Here is an 18,622-nt window from a genome sequence, read left to right on the forward strand (position 1 = left end):
AATAAATTTGGAATGTGAGATTAACATATATACACTACTATATATAAAATAAACAAGTATGTACTACATAGCACAGGGAACTGCATTCATTATCTTGTAAAAACCAATAATGGAGAAGAATCTAAAAAAGAATATGTGTTTACATATAATACAAATATAAAATCGACTTTGTCGTTCATCTGAAACAATGTAAGTCAACTGTACTTAAGTAAAAATAAGTAAATGACTCTAAAAAAAACCAGGTGATAAGTGAAAGAAACAGATTATTATAAATCCAGAAATATCTTAGAGTGGAGAGTGTGGTAAAAATGTTTTAGTAATCGAAGTGTGCAATTTACTCTGATCAGCTTGATTAGTTTGAAACATTCTATTGATATTTTCATTTAGTATCAGCATAAATGCACATATTTATTCATTAAAGAACATTTGTATGCATCCAAAAACAGATCACAGCATTCATTTACTCAAGTCCTTTTACATCTATCAATAGCATTTCAAAGTTTTGTTCGCAGAGAGAGATCTTACACTTTACAAAAATTTTTGTTTCAAGGTACTTTTCTTCACCTTCTTCTGTGTAAAAGAGTTTTTTCTGTTATAATTTCTAATAGGCTATCATCTGAATACTGAATTTTGTACATATTCTTTCCTATCTTGCATAACTTTCGGTCAACTCCTTGAATGAAAACAATCATACGTCAGTAACAAAACTGCAGTCTGGCCTCCTAATTTTTACATCACTTATTTCCTAATTATTCTTTGTATTATAGTATGCCAAGAACAAAGATAAGTAGTAGTAATAGTGTGGTCATCTTCATTTTGTTCTCAGTTCTAATAAAATGCTCTAATATTTCATGGTTAAACAAGATGTCTGGTTTTTCACTTGCACATTTTGCCATTTTAAAATATTTTCACATTTTTCTTATGTTAGTATTCATCTTTCTCTACTTTAGCAAAGAGAGTTTTAAAAAATTAGAAATAATCTAATATGGTAAAAAATAACCCATCAACTGTAATTTAGTCATTCATTTTATTTAAGACTTTTCAATTTGGGTCACCTGGGTTGTTGACAATTTTTTAAAGCTGCAAATAACGCTACACAGTACATCACTGTGCCTCAGCAAGTGGTTTTAACTTTTTTCTGAATTCAAGTGTCCTCTGAAGAGCTGAGAACTACCAGAACAAAGGGCGTCCGAGCTTCACTGTGTTGACTACACTTCTCTCTTTACGACTCCGGACTGCACGGTGTTTCTCAAGAGTGGGCCCTTGAGCGCATTCTTATTGGCTCTTATTGCCAGGAGCCACGGTCCAGCTTTGGCGGGAAGTAACTACAGGGGCTGGGAAGGTCTGGATGTGGCTCCTGGGCCCTGGGCCTGCATGAGAGGCTCTTCTGCCCCTAAGTGCCTGGTCTAGAGACCCAGGCTCATATTTAGACTCAGACCCTAACTATGGAAGCTGCCCCACAGGGGCCTTGCTGGTGTAGGTGCTCCTTGAGAACTGATGGGATGAAGCTGACAATACCTTTCATGACACTGTTCACAGTTTTAATTTTGATGATCCTGGATCAAGCTCTCTGGTTATAAATCATAGAAATCCTGTGAATAACTTGGGAATACCAAAATCTCACTTTTAAACACCAGGAGCCAACCTAAGCAGCATGTTGCACAAAATGCCTTTATTAACAAAGCTAGGGAAATACTGGCCCGGGCTCAGAAAGGAGACTGGCAGGAAGAGGCAGGAAGAGAAACAAATCATGCTGAATGAGGCTGTTCCTGCTTGAGATCCTGTGAAAACTACTAGGTGACTTTGGAGAGTTACATGAAGCTGAAAAGCTGCTTATCCCAAACACTAATCAATTCAGCAGTAATTAAAATCCTTGTGTGGCAGAGTGGGTTTATCCTGTCTACCAGTTCTCACGGGAAAGCCAATCCACTTGGCCCCACATATCCATTAAGCAAATGAAGGGTGTAGCCTGCATCCCTGAGATAAGTGCTATGTGCTTTCCAAAGGCCAACGTTTGGGTGTTTAATATGGTTTCTTACTAAGTCAACAGGAAGACGATAAAGGCAGCAAAGGTCTATGAAGACAGAGTCGCAGTGTGATCAAGTATGACACCTGGTGGCTGACTAAGAAGAGAAATAAGTATACCTTCATTCTTCGAAGATGCCACATCATAAAATACAATACAAAATAAGGAGATGCCCTGTTTTGACAGTCAATATTAGTAAATAATTTTTTAAGATTAAAATGTGTCAGGGAGGATTCTGAAGAAGAATAAAGGTGATTAAACTGGTACCAACTTTCTACAGGGCAATTAAACTAAAAACCTAACACTTAGAATTTCACATTCTACTGCTAAGTTTACCTTTTTTTTTGCTAAGCTTATCTTAATGAAGTTATCACAGATGTGTGCCAAGATTTAGCTACCAATATGTCCATCATGGAACTGCTTATAATAGCAAGAAATGGGAAACCATGTAAAATTAAAAAATAGAGTAACAGCTCATAAATTAGGATACACTGGAAAAGACCCTGATGCTGGGAAAGACTGAGGGCAAGAGGAGAAGGGGGCGACAGAGGATGAGATGGTTGGACAGTATCACCGACTTAATGGGCATGAGTTTGCACAAACTCAGGGAGACAGTGAAGGACAGGAAAGCCTGGTGTGGTGCAGATCATGAGGTTGCAAACAGCTGGACATGACTTAGCGACTGAAGAACAACAACATATATTTAAATATCTTTTGCTACACACTAACAGGGAAAGATGTACATCATTTACTGTTTGCAAGAAAAAACACACTTTATGTAAATATTTTAGTTTTAGGAAATAAACTAAAGGAAACTAAGGGAAAAAAAGCCTTCCACAAAAAATACATCAAGCCGTGAACAAGGCAATCTGAAGAAGTACAACTGTGGTGGTACTTTCATTTTCTACCTTATGTTTTCTGAGTTGAAAACAAAACAAACGAATCTATCTTTAAATTTAGGTGGAGAAATTCAGAGCCAGCTGGCCGGAAAGCACAGGAGTTGACTACAATGCTATTTCAGACACCAAAGAGAAGGCAAGAACCTTCTATGCCCATATCCAGAGTATGGGAAAGGCTGACCCCCTTGAGCCACTGCCAGTCCCGTTCTCAGGAGCTGCTGACCAGCCCATCACCCACAGAGGCTATATCAAATCTTCCCACTCTTTTCAAGCTCCCTTTCCCCCTCCCATCCCTTTCACTCTCAGCAGATGACCCCAGAGAGACCAGGGCAACAGGCGGGAGTGCCAGCACCTACAGGCGTCACCTCCCGCTCTGCCCCAGACACGGCACCATGCACAGCACTGCTAGTGAAGTCGTATCGTAGAGGGTGGATGTTCTCAACCTGCCTTTATGCCTTTACCACGACCTCATGCCCAGGGTCCAAGGTCAAGGAAGAGAAGGGCTGGAAAATCCATTAGGATGCAATTGGGAATTCAATCCTGACACTATCTCCAATGAATCAGAAGGTGGGAGGGGAGCCAAACGGCAGGGGACTGTGGGGCGAAGAGGAGGTGCCACCTCAACTTCTTTATGGAAAGACAGGGGAATTACAAGCACATATATGCCTCTATATTAAGTGGGGATAGCAAGCATAGATGACTTTAGAATTAACAAGTTGGTGAACTAAAATGCCGTACTGGATGAGTTACAAGCTGGAAACAAGATAGGCAGGAGAAACATCAACAACCTCAGATATGAGGATGATACCACTCTAATGGCAGAAAGCAAAGAGGAAATAAAGAGCCTCTTGCTGAGGGTAAAGGAGGAGAGTGAAAGAGCCAGCTTAAAACTAAATATTAAAACAACTAATATCATGGCATCCTGCCCCATCACTTCATGGCAAATAGAAGGGGAAAGGGCAGAAGTGAAAGTGACTGATTTCCTCTTCTTGGGCTCCAAAATCACTGTGGACAGTGACTGCAGCCATGAGATTAGTAGACTATTGCTTCTTGGCAGAAAAGCGATGACAAACCTAGACAGTGTGTTGAAAAGCAGAGACATTACTCTGCTGACAAAGGTCCGTATAGACTAGGTTTTGGTCTTCCCAGTGGTCACATATGGTTGTGAGAGTTGGACAGTAAAGGCACAATGCCAAAGAATTGAGGCCTTCAAACTGTGGTGCTGGAGAATAGTCCTGAAAATCCCTTGGACAGCAAGGAGATCAAACCAGTCAATCCTAAAGGAAATCAACCCTGAAAACTCGTAGGAAGGACTGATGCTGAAGCTGAAGCTCCAGTATTCTGGTCATCTGATGAGAACAGCCGACTCATTAGAAAAGTCCCTGATGCTGGCAAAGATTGAGGGCAGGAGAAGAGGGCATCGGAGGAGGAGATGACTGAGTGGCGTCACTGGTGCAATGGACATGAACTAGGCAAAACTTCAGGAGACGGTGAGGGACCGGGAGGCCTGGGGTGCCGCAGTCCATGGGGTCACAAAGAGTCAGACAGGACTGGGTGACTGAACAACAACAATAAACTGTACATATGCAAAATGTACAAGTTTTAACACGTGAATAAGCCTGTGAAACCATCGCTGCAGTCTGGCAACAAGCATCTGCAACCCCCATTTCCTCCTGCCCCGTTACTTCTCCCTCCCACCATCCCTCACCTCAGGGGTGCATAAGCATGGACACCTGAGCCTGTCTGACTGCCCGGCTTTCTAGAATCGAGGATGGACACCTGAGTCTGTCTGGCCACCTGTCCTTCTAGAATCCTAGACCAGTGGTTCTCAACCAGGGCTACTCTGCTCTTCGAGAGACATTTAGCAAGGTCTGGAGACATTGTTGTCTGTCACAGTGCTGACATGAATAGGGGGAAAGTTACTGAAATCCTGTGGCAGAGAGAGACCAGGGCTGCTGCTGAACATCCTAGAGTGCACAGTATGGCTCTTTCATAAGGAATTATCCAGCCCAAAGTGTCAGCAGTGAAGAGGCAGAGAAGCCTAGTCTAGACTAAAACTCGAGCATCCAGGGAATTCCCTGAGGGTCCAGTGGTTAGACTCTACATTTCCACCATTGAGGGCTTGGGTTTGGTCCCTGGTTGGGGAACTAGGATGTCACAAGACGAGTGGCACAGCCAAACTAAACAAAGAAAAAACCCTCGAGCATCCCATCTTCTGTGAAAGCCTCCCTGGCCTGCCCCCCACAATGAGTGCCATACTTTGTTACCAGGTCTACCCTAACACCTCAGATACACCTCTGTTTTAGCATTTATATCACTGTGTGTAAGTTCTGATTTACCTGTCTGCTCCATTATAATTACTTCAAAAGCAAAGACCACCTTTTTCCTCTGCAGATTTTCAGTGTTAACAAAAATTAACAAAAGAGCTCATTCACTGCTTTGTAATTAAACTTTAAATAACTTACATTTAACAATCAATGAATAAGAGAGACAAAAGATGAAGAAGCACATATTCTCTTGGTTCTACCACACAAATCCTTTAAAAATGACATAAATAATACCAGCTTGCTATGAAAAATTAGGGAATACAGATAAGCAAGAAGAAAAGAAACAAACAGAAAAGCAGTTTTTTGAATAGACAGAGGCACTATCTAAAGATGGAAGAGGTAAACCCCACAAAGCAAATCCTCGAACTTGGAAATACACTGCTAGGATTTTTACAGAATGAACCCCAGTATGTACTCCTACTTACTTGAGAACAGCAATCTCCTGAACGGTTATGGCTCTTTTATCTTTGGTTCCCATGTAGGAGAATATGTTTGGCTTGACTCTGATGAGGCAAAAACAAAACCATGCAAAGTCGCATACCGTTAGGAAATCACGCTTCTCATAATTTAAGATTTAAAATAAATATACTTAAAATAGTAACAAAGTAAGGAGAAACTTTATTTAAAAATATATCCAGGAAAATATAAATTAGTATTTCTTAAAAGCTAAGAAACTAAATGATGCCTGGACAACTCCCTCTTTATCTCTGTGTGACTTGGAATGTGTCAGAAAAGGAAGTAATGCACTTCCTGTTGATTTCATGCAATTCATATAATTACATAACTGAAGGTAAAGAACTATCCATCCTAGAGGTATCATGTATCACTTCAAAAATTTTGTATTTTCAATTTCCAAAAGTTAATAGTTATACGAATTTTCCATAAATACAAGCTATTTATTTGTATAAAGCCAAATGCTACAACATGGAACAGAATAGTTTTAATATGAAGATACAAGTAAGCTAGATAACTAAGAAGAATTTAATAAAAACTGTTCCACATGAATAGGAGAGAAACAGGAAGAATTTTTGAACTCTGAGCAATCCAGATCTCAGAGGAGCTCCCTTCCCAACCATTTACTCCCTCATTGGAATTATCTTCTTCCCGGGGTTCAGGGACAGACAAGGCAAGAGAGAAAGCTAGCAATAAATAAAATGCTGCTTTATTGGGTACTGTGTCCTATGGGATGAACTGCACTCCCCTAAAATTTCTGTGTTGATGCTGACTCCCGGTAGCTCCGAACCCAACAGGATTTGGAGCCAGAGCCATAAAAGAGGTTGTTAAGTTAAAACGAGGCCCTCACTCGATTAGACTTATGTACTAGCATAAGAAGAGGAAACCTGGACTCACAGAGGACTCTGGGACACACACACTCAGAGGCAAGACCACGGGAGGGCACAGTTTGGGGCTTCTAACCATGACAACTGAGGAAAACGAATGGCTGTTACTGAAGCCACTCACTTTGCAGTATCTTGTTAAGGCAGTCAGAGCAAACTTACACAGTGTGTACTATGTTTAAACCAGGTTAAATACATATCAGAAAGTACACTTCCACTGTGCACAGAACTGCTCTGTACCTGAATCCATTTCTGAAAATTAAACGGCAACCTGGCCCATCCTCAGAGACCCAAATTCTATTACATTTGCATTCCTATGAGAAAATCTGACTGGTCTCAGGTTTCCAATCCAGTTGATCTCTAGGAATTTAGAACTCAAATTTAGCAGCAGACCTCTGCAACCACATCAAAGTATGAGTTTTCAGGGGAGATTAATTTTTTTTTTCCCTAAATATTTATTTTTGGCTGTGCTGGGTCTTCCCTGCTGCAAGTGGGCTTTCTCTAGTTGCTGTGAGTAGGGGCTACTTTCTAGCTGTGGTGTGCAAGCTTCTGACTGCAGTGGCTTCTCTTACTGCAGAGCATGGGCTCTAGGGCATGTGGGCTTGAGTAGTTGCAGCACTTGGGCTCAGTAGTTGCAGCTCCTGGGCTCCAGAGCACAGGCTCAACAGTTGAGGTTGAGGTGCAGGGGCTTAGTTGCTCTGTGGATGTGGGATCTTCCTCGACCAGGGATCAAACCCGTGACCCCTACACTGGCAGGCGGATTCTTAAACCACTGGATCAGCAGCAAAGTCCAGTTAATTTTTACTGTAGCTGGATGGACTAGTAACTTTCTACTATATGTAACCACTTAATTAGAGAATTGTCATTTTGAATCACTGACCATATGCAAGGAGGTTAAAAAAAATTAATTCAGTTATTGTCTACAAAAACTAAAATTGGGAATTCTCTGGCAGTCCAGTGGTTAGGACTCAGGACTTTCACTGCTGTGGCCCAGTTTCAATTCCTGGTTGGGGAACTAGGATCCCACAAGCCACAAGGCACAGCCAAAACAATTTAAAAAACTGTAATTGAGAGGTACATTTGCCACCTGTTTGCTTATTTTCCCATTCCCTTTTCATCAGCATGCAAAGAAAAAAAATGTTTCTGTGTTTTGATTTTGCATAGGCACAAGAACAAGATACTAACCTTAAATATTTGGACAATAGATTAATAGCATCCATGGTGTCTTTGTTTTCCTTGTACAGTACAAAGTGACAGTAACTTCCCCTAGATTTTGGCCAAGAATGTTTCCTTGGATCTTAAAAAAAAAAAAAATTAAATGTTATATACACCATAATAAACGTTAGCTGAGTTTTTCCTCATGGAACTCTATAAGATCATTTTTGCTAGAGAATCCTTGAGCGAGAAATCAGATCCAGACTGACAAGAAACACAGGTTAAATGGTTATAGCTGTGTGGACCACAGGCATTACTAAACTTTCTGATTGCATACTTATCTGTCTCTATTTGAAATCAAAAGCGACAAGTTCCGGTCATATGACAAGCAATTAAATCTAATGAGTGATCTTCACACAGAGAAACAAAGAGGAGTCCAACCATCCCCTGGTTTAGCTGATAAATAGGTGTCTGAAAGGGGATCAACGGGCTCTCCAGAACGTAAACAGGCCAGGGGGGCACCAGCAGTAATGGAGGAACCCACAAACCTTGCCTTGTCTCGCCAGTTAGGTGTTCCCACAACAAGCTGGCTCGGTGACACGGTGAGACTTTCCAAAGGCCACTTCCGTCACAGAAGTTTAGGTAACACTAGGTCATTTACAGAGGTCTCCAGACAGAGAGGACAGCTGGCATTCAATACCTAATTGTCAATCTTCGGCAAGAAGAGACTTTAAAAATTAAAAGTCTAAGCCATTGCTACTTCAACTGCTCAACTTTAGAAACTGACAAACATTTCAAGACTTTGGAGAATCTGACTTTACAGCTGTTCTTTTAAACATTTAAATTATACTACTAGAAACACCTATTCAAACAACATTAAGATTTAGACTTCACTGCTGAAAGGTGTTCTGAAAAATCACCACTTTGAGAAAAATGTGTAAGCCACAACTGCACTTTCCAGATGTTGTACAAGAATGTCCATGAGTCTCATGTGACACACAGATGCAGCTGCTACTGACAATGCATCTAACTCACTTCATTTCTGTAACTCGTTGAAAGAAATAGACTGTGAAAAAATATTTCACACAATCCCTAGAAAAGTCTTTGTTTTTTAGAAATGTTCCTTTTTCTTTGTGCCTAAAATAACCCTTTAGCATGAACTCATGAATTTTTTATCTTTAGAGACACAAGAAACTTCTGGTAATAAAGTTACTTATACACCTGCCTTTGCCAAGGCAAAAAGCATTGTTTGACAGGTTAGTTATGTAAGCTACAATGTATAGAACAACCTAACCAATAAGCCATTTGGAAAACTGCCACCGCATGTATGCTTAAAGTATTACAGAAAAAGCACTGCAAGTATTTCTTTGGTTCTTGGTGTGAATTCCTTACAACTCATCCTCAGGAAATTGTGAACAGGGATACTATTTTTGGTTTTCCTTCCAGCTCCCTCCATTTAAGCAAAGTTGTCTATACTTAGTACTTGTGACAAAAATCATTGGCATTTCATTTTACCTACATGAAACGCCAACCGCTCTTACCTGCTGCAGTTCTGACCTCTGTCCAAATGCACAGCATAAAGAGCACAAGAGAGCAGTATTTAATTTATAATAACATTAAAGTGCTTTAGAAGTGAACATGCAAATGATCGCATGGGAAGCTGCTACCGAGGAACTCCTACAGCATCTGGTGGTTATGTGGTGGGTTGACAGCGATTTAGACGTTAACAATGGAATGTCGCAGAGGCAAACAGTGAACAAGCAGAAAACTCACCGACAGGTTCAAGCCTCCCTGTCTATGCCCTCACAGTGGCCTGTTCATTGATTCTCAAAGCTGCACTGTCTGTGCCCACAGGACATAGCAAAAGGTGTGAGACTAGATGCAACATGCCTCCCCATCCAGAGGTTTGTTTTCTTAAACATGGGAGGACGTGTACCAGAACACTATTTGTAATTATCTTTTGGTTGCTGAGGCTGCAAATGATGACTGTTTTATATTGTGCTTTTCTGTGTTCATGAATTTCCTGCACTGATTTATTTTTAAAAAATGGAAAAATTATGGAAAACACTTTTCAAACCAACAGATAGAAAGAGGCTGAAGAGACATCCGTCGAAAGCAATGTTCTGACCTTGTCTGTATCATGATTTAAACGAGTCCTCTGTATGCAAAAGGCATTTCTGAGACAATCAGGGAAAAACTGAACATGCACTGGGTATGAGATACTAAGAAATTATTACTGATTTTGTCAGGAGGTGATAATGGTTTAGGGCTTTAGTCCTTTTCTATCAGATACATGCTGAAGCATTTACATGTGAAAGGCAGTACTACATAGGATTTTCTTTAAAAACACCGCAACAAGGGAAAAAAAGTGGGAGGAACAGATTGAACAACAAAATGTTAATAATACTGAAGATGGTTGATGGGTACACAGGGGTTCAATATACTACTTCCTTTACTTGTCTGCATGTTTGAAAATCTCCACAATAAAAAGTTAAAAAAAAATTTGTGATAAAAGCTGATGAAGTGTAAGCTACATTTTCCTCTAACTACCGATTTGGTATATTTAGTGACAAGAAACAAATGAAACCACAAGACTAAAACACTAAGTGCTATTACACCTTATGAGAAACCATGACAACCGATATGAGTTTGGCTCACAAACATGCATCTTATTAGCAAATCCAAGCAGTGAGCATGCATTCAATTATCTCCTCGGTAAATAACATACAAGGATTCTTTTTCCAAGTGCACTCAGGACACAAATTGTTAATAAACATATGTATTGATTAACTGGAAATGTTTTGAATAATGGAAAATCAGTGAGTCTCAACTTCCTTTGGGCGATTTGACTTTATAAAACTCCATATCCTTGGAATGCTAGGTAGCAATTTAAGTGAATTTAAAATAACTTTCACACATTTTTGAGACACGCTGATTTAAAAAGGAAAGCAACGAATTCTCAGGCTAGGAAGCAACCTTCTGATGGTCTGATACTGCAGCCCCAGGGAGAGGAGAAACAGAATCCAGATAAAAAAAGAAAACTACATTCAGGAAGATTCATGTATTGAGCAGAGAGCCACATGAATAAAGAAGGAAAAACGTTTATAGCTTGAGAAAGACGACAGGATGGGTAGCATGCAGAATATTCTTTCCTTCTCATTCAAGACAATTTCCCCTGCTGCGCCCCCGCACACCCACCCTGCAGCTTCCTCTGGGGTCCTGCTCCAGTCACCATCACTCAGCTCCCTCTCCATCAGCTCTTCCCCCTTCAATGTATCAATATGCTCAAGGCTCTTGCATTTTAGTCAAACCTACGTCTCCCTCTCCTTAAGCATGTTCCTTTTCTTTGTCCTTCTCTTTATGGTGGATTTATTATCTTCCATCCTAACCTTACTGTGTGAACTGGTTTCCAATCACTCCACTAAAACTGCTCTGGCAAAGACACCAATGATTCCCAAGATTCTAAAAACTGGTGGACGTGCTTCAGAGTTCTTATCTTGCCGGACTTGTCTGTCCGTGGCTAACCACTCCATCACTGAAATCCCCTCTTCCTATGGATTCCGTAACACCAGTCTCTCCCAGAAAATGAACTTTTTATCTGTCTGGCTCTTCCTCCTTAGTCTCCTCGATATAGGTATGCCCCTGGAAACCATTAATTTCACACAAAATGGATTATCTCTACATAGTACATGGCGAAAAAAAAATTATTTTTTTAACTGAAGTCTTCAAAAAGTTTTTTGGAGATGTACACTATTTATCTCAAAATATAAGTTAATTTACCTGAGTACATGGTCTATGATAATTATACAGTATTTTCAGAAAAATACCATAAGTATGCTTTGGTAGATAAATCGATGTGCCCTATCAGGTTGGATTAACACACCAAACAACATTAGGGTTAAAAGAGCTGGTGTCAGTAATTTGTGTTTGGCCACCATGATTTAGAATCTACTGCGCCTGTATTTCAGTCTTCGTGGCTCCATCTGAGGTTAACAATGTTGCGAACCTGCTACAAGGTGCATGACCCACCAATAACAACTTACGTCAGGGTTTGGGAGTAAGGGAGCTCAAAACATTCCAGCTTAGCTTTGCAATGAGGCTTTAAAAGCTAATCTGTTCAAATGCCAGGCGAGGTGCCCTAGGAGGATGAGCTGTCACTGTTTCTGGGTTCTGTCTGTATAGGCAAGAACTGCCGTCTCCAGACACCAGCTCTCCCTACGTCCCCAGTGCTGCTTACTTGAAGTAGCCCCCAGCTCGCCGGTGGGGGGCCAGACCTGGAGATGCTCACAGGCTCTCCAGTGCCAGTCGGGCCTCTGAGGAGGCGGTAGAGAACACGCAGAGAGCAGGCCTCTAGTCCGTCTCTGAATAAATGCCACAGCCCCTCACGCCCAAAGGGGCCAGATCTTCGTCCACACACTGATTCAACTGGACCTGCCTTCATGCTTCTTTTTTATAGTGAGAAATTAATATTTTATTGAAGATGTGAGAAGGGAAAGGGGTGGTTCATGTCACACAGCTCAGTACCTCACTTGAAAAGCCTTAAGAAAATTTTTTATTTGGGGGGGAAGAAAAGGAAGGTGTGGTGTGGCGTAAGTACAGAAAAGGTGGATGAACACAGAACACCAGAGATCCGGCACCACTGACTTGAGGGGCAAACTGCCGGCCGCTGCAGCCTGCAAATACCAAGATCACAAAACTTGGCCGCCTCCAAGGAGGCGCAACCGTTTCCAAGAAGCAACCAGTCTGACAAACACAGGCTTCGCCTTTTCCAGTCTCCTTCCTCAAGACCACAGTTGTCAGAGCAAGACCCTGCCTCTTCCTCCTGCCTTTGCAAAAAGGTGGCTGACTAATGAGGACTGCCTCTCTCCAAGGAACATCTCCACAGCAGCCCTCCTCAACCTGGGTTCCTGAGAGAATTAAGACTGAATGCACCAAATCATCTATGCAGGAATTCACCTTCTCTCCTCCACTGCTGGTTACCAGCTACATGCCACTTGTGGAGGAATGGAAAAAACAGTCACTCACGTCACTCCCCACTGGGCTTAATTCTCCTGGACAACCCTGGCTGCAGAACAGCTGTCAAGGTGATATTTTATACTGTCACTCAGACATCAAAGAAACATATAGCACTCAAGCCAGGCGCCTCTGAACTGAGAAGCGATTAACAACTCATGCCCTCAAGCAGTCCCAGAATACATCCTCTTCCTGCCCTTTCTGGTTATCTGCTGTGAAGTGACCTCCAACCTCCACTTTCTCCTTCCCACTGCTCAAGGATTTTCACTTCTATATAACTATCCAGATCTACTGACTTGACGACATGATTTTCTCAGGCACAACTAAATCTTATTTCTGCTCCCATTTTTCTCACATCCTCTGCTTTTCACTAGAACCACAGTTACAGACAATTAAGGCTTCATCCACTCACAGCGTTATCCCAAGAGAATACTGACAAAGCACTGATGGTTTGAACAGTCTTCTGTTATATAATAATTGTGGGGTTTTACTCCAACACGTATATCTAGAAGTAACTCTTCACTAACAGGCGTCATCAATGGTAGGGGAGGAGGTAAGGAAACAATTTTTCCTTTTGTAATTTTCATAAAAATTTTACCTACTGATCTGACAGATAAAAGAAGAAAAACTATCATCCAATATTTCTTAAGGTTATATGCATATAGTTATTTTCATGGCTGTAGAACATAAATAAACAGGATTCACTGACAACACACCCACTTCAAACGAATGCTACTCAGTGAAACATGGGCTTGGGTGAAGGGTGGTTTTCTATATATTCCATGTCTTTTATGTGTAGTCAACAAGGTACTCACAGTTGGAAAGCAGTGGCACTGTCAGTATAGGGACTTTGCAGAATATGCCACTGGGAGAGATGACAAGCAGTTTCTGTTCATCTGAAAGCTTTCTTACCTCCATTAAGAGGACAGAATGAGCCATATTCTTCTGTCTTCTTGAATTACCACTCGGCCTGCTCTGCTCTTTAGGGAATGTATTAAATTACATAAGACTCTCTCTCTGGCACCACTATCATTACAGCAAATCCGTACTCACATGTAAGACCTACTGCCCCCGTCACCAGACACAAGATTGTGTGACTGTGATTTCAGATGTAGGACTGTTCTAGCATCTGAAAGACTGTTCACCTTCTTTGAAGGAATGATATGGTCAATATCCATCTCGGAACAACTGCAAAATGACCCTTGAGTGTGAACAGGCAGGGAGAATGAGGAGGCAGAAGAAAAGCCAGGTCACAAGCCCACTTACTTGCCAGAGCCTTTTTTCCAGCTGCATGATACGCTACTATGTATTTCTTCCCCTCTCTGTCTTCTGTTTTTGTCTCTAATCCTGGAAACAGAGATTTAATTGCTTGATGGATGATGGTTCTTTTCTCTTTGGTATCCTCAATAACCTATTAAAAACACAGACAATGATACTAATTTAACAAACATTAAATAAAGGAAATAATACTAAAGAATTAGTAAAAACACTACTTAATAATGATATAAAGTAACCAAAGGAGAAGGGGACAATTTCAGAAGTCTTTTTTTTCTTTTAGTTAATTATTTTCTTATTGAAGTACAGTTGATTTACAATGTTTCAGGTGTAGAGGAAAGTGATTCAATTATACATATACAATTACAAGATATTAAATATAGATAGCTCCCTGTGGTATATGGTAGGTCCTTACTGTTTACTATACATATATTAGTTTGTATCAGTTAATCCCAAATTCCTAATTTATCAGTCCCTCACCCCTTTCTCCTTTGGTAACCTTAAATTTGTTCTCTATATCTGTGAGTCTGTTTCTGTTTTGCAAATAATTCATTTGTATCATATTTTAGAGTCAAGTGGTATCACATAGTATTTACCTTTCTCTGTCTTTCTTTAGTAGATCCCTCCATGTTGCATATTATTTCATTCTTTTTTATGGCTAAGTAGGACCCCAGCGTATATATGTACCACATCTTACTTACCCATTCATCTGTTGAAGGATATTTAGGTGCCTTTCATATCAGAAATCTTTTAGACCTTTACAAATTGCAAATCATAAGAACCCATTTATTGAGTTTGTCCAACTGCCAGGTACTGTTACCAATCATTTTACAATCACTGTCTTATTTAATCCCCACCGGTTCCCTATCAAGCCACCAGCATATTTATTTAGAGATGAGGAAAGTGAGGCTGAGAGAAGTTAAGATTATATATTTGGAGGGGAGCAGAGCCAGATGTGAATTCTAGGCCATCCAATTCCATAGTCACCCCATCACAGACGCTCCCTTTCAGGGACTCAGCTAAACAATGAACAACACCTCAGGGCTCACAGATGGAAAAGCAGGTGAGCTGTGTGTTGGGGATATCAGAAACTCGATTCCCTGAATGATGCAATCTAATCTACTCCTATGTCTAATTAACCCTGCCCTATACTGAAGAACTTTATAATGACAATCCAGTATATTTGTTTACTAAAAGAGAAAAATCTACATCAAGAAAATGTAAACTAACTAGTTATACAACTGTTTTTCAATTTCTGAATGTATCTTACACTGAGAAATACATTTCATACCTGGATTCAGTATCCAGCAATATATATTAATATGTGATGGGTTAGTTGCTAAGTAGTGTCTGACTCTTGCGACCCCAAGGACTGTAGCCTGCTAGGCTCCTCTGTCCATGGGATTCTCCAGGCATGAATACTGAAGTGTGTTGCCATTTCCTTCTCCAATATATTAAAATGTGTATGCACCTTATTAAAAATCTAAAAAAATGTACAGAACATACTTAACCCTTATAATGTCCAATGCACTGTTATTTCCTATTTCATTTCATTATGCTATAAAAATGTTGGTTAGCAAGAGCAGTTTCTCTGAAGAGGTAAACAAAAATCAACAAATCTCTGGCAAGGCGTTCCAAATAAACAAAATAAGAAATGAAAGAGGAGAAATAACATCCAATAACACAGAAATACAGAAAACCATGAGAGAATACTGTGAACAACTTACACGCCAATAAAGTTTCTTCACCAATCTAGAAAAAATGGACGAGTTTCAAGAACATACAGTCCACCAAAACTGAATCAGGAAGAAACAGATAATTTGAACAGATGGAGCACTAGAAATGAAAAAGAATCTGTAATAAAAAATACTCCCTGCAAACAAAGGTCCAAGACCAGATGGCTTCACTGGGGAATTCCACCAAGCATACAAAGAGAAACTTAGACTGATCCTTCTCAAAGTCTTAAGAGGAGGGAACAGTTCCAGTCATTTTAAGAAGCCATCATCCCATACCAAAACCAGACAAAAACACTCACTATAAAGAAAAATATTATCTTTGATGTAAAAATTTTTAACAAAATATTAGCAAACTGAATCTAACAATACATAAAAAATATTATACACTATAATCCAGTTGGATTCATCTCAGGGTCACAAGCATGGCTCAACACATGCAAATCAATGTGAGGGACTCTCCCTGGCAGTCCAGCGGTTAAAACTCTGTGCTTCCACTGCAGGGGGCACAGGTTTGATCTCTGGTAGGAAAACTAAGATCCCACAAGCTACGGCCAAAAAAAAAAAAAATTAATGTGACACACCAGATCAACAAAAGACAAAACCATATGATCATTTCAATAGATGCATACAAAATATTTGATAAAATTTAACATCCATTCATGATATAAACTCTTACCAAAGTGGGTAGAGAATACAAACAAAAGCAAAACTAAACAAATGGAACCTAATCAAACTTACAAGCTTTTGAACAGCAAAGAAAACCATAAACAAAAATGAAGACAATCTACCAACTGGGAGAAAACATTTGCAAATGATGTAACTGAAAATAGATTCACTTCCAAAATATAAGCAGTTCATATAGCTCAATATAAAAACAAACAAACAAACAAAAAAACCCAGTCAAAAACTGGGCAGAAGATCCAAATGGCTATTTCTCCAAAGAAGATAACATAAGGGGCCAACAGACATGTGAAAAGATGCTCAACACCGCTAATTATTAGAGAAATGCAAATCAAAACTACAATGAGGTACCACCTCACACCGGGCAGAATGGTCATCATTAAAAAGTGTACAAATAAATGCTGCAAAGGGTACGGAGAAAAGGAAACACTCTTAAACAGTTGGTGGGAATGTAAACGGTGCAGGCAACATGTAAAATAATCTGAAGGTTCCTCAAGAAACTAAAAACAGAATTACCGTATGAACCAGCCATCCCACTCCTGGACATATATTTGAACAAAACTATAATTTGAAAAGATACATGTTCATGGCAGCACTATTTATAATAGCCAAGACATGAAAACAACCTAAATATCTATTGACAGATGAATGGATAAAGGTGAGGTATTTATACAATGGAATACCACTCAGCCATAAACAAGAATGAAATAATGCCATCTGCAGCAACATGGATGGACCTAGAGATACGTATACTAAACGAAGTAAGTCAGAAAGAGAAAGACAAATAAAATATGATATACCTTATATGTGGAGTCTAAAATATGATACAAATGAACTTTTACAAAGCAGAAACATACTGACAGACACAGAGAACAAACTAAAAGTAACCAAAGGAGAAAGAGGGTGGGAGAGGAATAAATTAGGAGTTTGTCATTAACAGATACAACATATACAAAAACATAAAAAACAAGGTCCTTCTGTAGAGCACAGGGAACTAACATATTCAATATCTTATAATAAACCCTAATGGAGGGAATTCCCTGGTGTCCAATGGTGAGGACTCTGTGCTCCCACTGCAGTAGGCATGGGTTCAATCCCTGCATGGGGAAACTAAGATCCAATAGGCCACAGTGAGGCCAAAAACAAACACAGAAACAAACAAACCTAATGAGAAGGAGTATGAAAAAAGAAAAAGAAAAAAAAAAATATATATATATATAAACGGAATCACTTTGCTGTATACCAGAAAATAACACAACACTGCAATTAAAAAAAAATAATGTTGGTTAAGATACAGTATACTAATTTCATGACCCACTGATGGACTGTAACCTGCAAGCTAATAAAATGTAATATAACTACTACTAACTAAACCTAAGAACATTCTAGCAAAATAAAAAATATAAATGAATATGTATGTAAAAGAAAAATACTTTATAATATAGATAAGAGATTTTTCATACTGAAAAGTGAGTCTAGGGGAAATCCCTGGTGATACAGTGGTTAGGACTCTGCAAGTTCAGTGCCTGATGGGGAAACTAAGATCCCGCAAGTTGAGTGATACAGCCAAAAAAAAAAAACCTGAGTCTAGACCTAGAATTCACTGAAAGCAACGAGATGGAACCACAGTTTGTATGTATGAGTGAATACATATTCAGACCTCAAAAATTCAGAAAGTTTATCCTCCTATTTTATAGATGAGGATACCTACCCACGGTTCACTCTCTTTAAGGTAAAATCTTTCAGTAGATGGCATAACTATAATTTTTAAGGTGATTGTAAATCTTGCCATCTCTGTAGGAAAAAGCATATTATAGAGATAATATATCACTGCACTGCCTGGACCATCCTCCTAGAGAGCTCTCAAAACCAATTCTTGGGAATTTTTTTCTTGGCATTGTTGACTATTTTGTCTATGAGTACATTCAGTCATTAAAGATCTCTAAAATTTTAATAGCACATACTTCTGAGAAATTTTGGTAGGGAGAAGAGGAGGTGAGAGTTGGAGGCAAATAATAAACTCTGAAAGTGAAAAGAGTGAAAGTGACAGCGCTTAGCCGTGCCTGACTCTTTGCGACCCTATGAACTTTGCCTGCCAAGCTCCTCCGTCCATGGGATTTTCCAGGCAAGAATACTGGAGTGGGTTGCCATTTTCTTCTCCAGGGGATTTTCC

The 18,622-nt window shown here is 39.7% G+C and overlaps 1 protein-coding gene across 2 annotated transcripts in view; it reads right to left on the reverse strand.

Annotated features, from left to right (window-relative positions):
- PUS7 (pseudouridine synthase 7) overlaps positions 1–18,622 on the reverse strand; it is a 55,303-nt gene that overhangs the window by 23,387 nt on the left and 13,294 nt on the right. For both annotated transcript variants that reach the window (XM_055420737.2, XM_055420738.2), the window contains exons 5-7: positions 14,024–14,168; positions 7,775–7,886; positions 5,678–5,755 (exon numbers count right to left, since the gene is read on the reverse strand). In XM_055420737.2, the coding sequence (XP_055276712.2) occupies positions 5,678–5,755; positions 7,775–7,886; positions 14,024–14,168 (335 nt within the window). The remainder of the gene's footprint in view (positions 1–5,677; positions 5,756–7,774; positions 7,887–14,023; positions 14,169–18,622) is intronic.

This window comes from Moschus berezovskii, chromosome 3 (genome assembly GCF_049115385.1).
Source record: "Moschus berezovskii isolate FMDL1 chromosome 3, NW_MosBer_1.0, whole genome shotgun sequence".
Lineage (NCBI taxonomy): Eukaryota > Metazoa > Chordata > Mammalia > Artiodactyla > Moschidae > Moschus > Moschus berezovskii.